At 22.9% G+C, this 3,641-nt stretch overlaps 1 protein-coding gene across 1 annotated transcript; it reads right to left on the bottom strand. All coding sequences in view use genetic code 6, as the record gives it.

Annotated features, from left to right (window-relative positions):
* Positions 1-223: 223 nt before the first annotated feature.
* On the bottom strand, positions 224-3,499 carry TTHERM_01725470 (kinase domain protein; the record flags this gene model as incomplete). The annotated part of the gene is made up of 11 exons (XM_001029201.2): positions 224-496; positions 565-654; positions 1,227-1,669; positions 1,724-1,801; positions 1,854-1,912; positions 1,970-2,158; positions 2,342-2,711; positions 2,808-2,837; positions 3,002-3,280; positions 3,335-3,391; positions 3,444-3,499. Coding segments are annotated over 11 exons (1,922 nt in total), but the record flags the coding sequence as incomplete, so codon positions are not given.
* Between the last annotated feature and the right edge of the window lie 142 nt (positions 3,500-3,641).

The following is a 3,641-nucleotide window of genomic DNA, read 5'->3' as shown; positions in this document are numbered from 1 at the left end:
ATAAATCTAGTAAAGATAAAAAAAGGTAATTATGCTTAAGTTTTTTTTGTATTTTAGTTGTGTTGTGATGAGTAAGTAAAAAAATTTGTTATATTTTATTTGGTTAGTAAATAAATAAATAAGCAAGTTAGTAAATGACAAGTTGGCTTAATTAGCTAATAACTAAGTCAAAAGCTTAAAATAATCAATATTTAGTTTATCAATCAATCAATTAAATTTTTACTTTAAATCGAGCGTCAAAGTTGTGATATTCTTGCACTAGGCTATTCCTGTGCCTAAATCTTTTGCACCCCCATCACCAATATTGTTCCAACTTGAAATATAAGAATAAATAACGAATTAAATAAATATGGAGGAGAAAGGATGGTAAAAAACTATGGCTTTCGTTAGTATTTTAGTTGTGTTGTGATGAGTAAGTAAAGAAATTCGTTATATTTTATTTGGTTAGTAAATAAATAAATAAGCAAGTTAGTAAATGACAAGCTGGCTTAATTAGCTAATAACTAAGTCAAAAGCTTAAAATAATCAATATTTAGTTTATCAATCAATCAATTAAATTTTTACATTAAGTTAAGTGTCAAAGTTGTGATATTCTTGCACTAGGCTATTCCTGTGCCTAAATCTTTTGCACCCTCTGCACCAATTTTATTCTCTCTTGAAATATAAGAATAAATAACGAATTAAATAAATATGGAGGAGAAAGGATGGTAAAAAACTATGGCTTTCGTTAGTATTTTAGTTGTGTTGTGATGAGTAAGTAAAGAAATTCGTTATATTTTATTTGGTTAGTAAATAAATAAATAAAAAAGTTAGTAAATGACAAGCACAAAATTGTCAATTAGTTCTAAAAAAAAGTTTTCTTACAAATTTTAATTTATTTTTAATTAGTGGGCAAAATTTTATAAATTAATCAAAATTTTATACTAATTTTTAACTATGCCATTTTTTTGCATTTACAATATTTTTCAATCTTTACTTACCACCTCAATAGATTTTAATAATAAACAAAATGATAAAGTTTATTTTTTATTGTAAATTGTAATAATTGATAAGAATTTATCTTTAATTTTTTATAGAAAGGAAGTATCCATCATCAATGATTAAAATTAAATATTTCTTAATTTCTATAAAAAGTATGAACTGTTAATCAAGTCTTGTATTTGAATTCTTAAATGGTAATCTGTTGATATTTTATTTACAATTTAAATTAATTTTAATATAATTACGATAAATCTATTTCGACAACTTGAAATTCTGTAATTTTATGTAAGTCATTCATCCTATTTATCTTTATTTACTTGATGTCTTAAATAGGAATCTAATTTTAAGAAATTAACGGTGCAACAGATCCGATATTTACAGTCTCAACATTTTATATAGGACCTAAATAATGCTTTGATAAAATTGATTTCATCTTATTTTAGTTTGATTTGAATTAGTTTGTATTTTATTCAACAATAGTAGAAAGAGAAGCTCTGTTTACTCTTTCCCAGACAACTAAGAGTTTAATAAATTCAAATATTTCAGTGTTTCGCTTAATATTTATGTTTTAGAATGGCTCATTATATTATTCAAAAGCCATACTTGGGAATGTAATTCCTACTATTTCATTCAAAATTAAGTAATTGTCAAGCAAAGATAATAGTAATCCAACTGAGTAAGAATCAGACTGAAAAAAAAAAAATTATTATATTTATTTATAATTAACTATAACAATAATTACTTTTTTAGAATATATTTTATTTTAATCATCTTCTTTAGCTATAATTTCAGGTGCACTGTACGTCATATTTCCTACCATCTAAAAATATATTAAAATCTCTTGATTTTTACATAGTAACTAAAAAGTTTACACATTATACTTCAATTTATTCACAATCTTTTCCAAGTTAAACTGATAATCCAAAATCGCCTAATATTAAAATGATTAACTTATTTTTAAAAATTAAAAAATATCAGTGTTAATTACACAGTTTGATTTCAAGTTGATTGCCATCCAAACAAACCAAAAAATTTTCAGGTTTAATATCTCTATGAATAATATTGAAACAATGAATATAATTGACAGAGTCAATTATTTAGAGTGCAATATTCAGTTTTTATTCATCACTAAATTCTCCTTCTTTTGTTTATCTTTCGAGATAATCTTAGAGTGAACCTTTTTTACAATAAATGATATAATAAAATTATTATAAATATAAAAACCTCAATAATAAATGCATAATTTATCACTTATTATTAATATGCTACTAAAATACTTTAAGTGGTGTATTTAAAATTAAGATTTAATTTAATAAAAAACTAAAATAAAAATTTTATAAATTGAAATATAAAAATTTACATGAACACTTTTCTAATTCGAAAACTACATATTTTTCAGGTGCTGTAGCTTTTTCTATGACATAATGGTCATATAGCTAGACTACTAATGGAGTTTTCAACTATTACATTATTCTAATTTCATTTTAAATTTCTTAATCATTTACAATCTTTTGTATTTTTAATGCTATTTCCTTGTTGTTCAAGTTAACTTTTTTAGTAGATAATACCATACCAAAGCTTCCAAAATTAAGAATTTGGAAATTATTTACATATTTATTATTTTCAAATAGACTTTGTAATAGTTTAGATAGTATTTCTTTATTTACAAATTGTTTTTCAGTATCTTTTTTCTTTATTTTTTAATCTGTGTTATCAAGCAATATCTGTGCCTATTTTTCAAATTAAATTTGCTTAGAAAAAAAATTATTATCAAACTTAAAATTAATAATTTAGAATGTAAAAAATTAATATGATTATGTTTTTACCATATATTATGATTACTACGGAATTTGTTCCTATCATTAAAAAAATAATAGTTAATATTTGTTGTCTAAACTTATATTTAATATATTTTTAATATTTTAAAAACTATTCACAGATATTTAATGTAATATATTATCTTTTAATTGTTTTTTAATGGAAAATTATTTATAATAATAATGATAAATGCATTTATTACTTTTAATATCATAGACCTGAGTATGAATTTCAGTGGTTATCCATGAAGATTAATAAGCTCATAAAGTAGGTCTCCTGAACTTTTCCTTTCTAAATAATTTGGTTTTAAGCAAATCTCAGCTATTTTATAAATATTAGACTTTCTATCAATCTAATATTTCGAAGCTATTGCTTTTCCTTTATGAATTTCTGCCTTTGTATCCAAGTCAATCCAATTATCATTTAGCACATTCAGATTATCTAGCTCAAGTAAAACTAGTCCTAGAGAAAAGATGTCCGACTTTTAAACATTAAAATTAAATTAATAATTTAAAGATTAGTTTTATTTAAAAACCTGAATTCTGGATTATCCCTTTTCTACCTCAGGAGCGAAGTAAGCATCAGTTCCTTTCTATAGATTAAAATAATGTAAGATTAATTTTAAATAATATTTCGATGTTCACCTTTGATAGGTAATGGCTTTTCGATTTTGTTACTGTAGATGCAAAACCTAAATCACCTTTAGTTTTAATAATTTTTTAAATTGATAAATTTTGTGATAATTAAAATTTTTTACAGAGCTTGATGGTAAATCCATAAGTTTGAGAAGGGGAAACTAGGTAATTGTGAGGTTTGATATCCCCTGTGCCATGATATTTTTC

The sequence above is a fragment of the Tetrahymena thermophila genome, assembly GCF_000189635.1.
Source record: "Tetrahymena thermophila SB210 genomic scaffold scf_8254520, whole genome shotgun sequence".
In the NCBI taxonomy this organism is placed as follows: Eukaryota; Ciliophora; class Oligohymenophorea; order Hymenostomatida; family Tetrahymenidae; genus Tetrahymena; species Tetrahymena thermophila.
The sequence above is the reverse complement of the archived record's forward strand: the minus strand, read 5'-3'. Positions and strand labels throughout refer to the sequence as shown.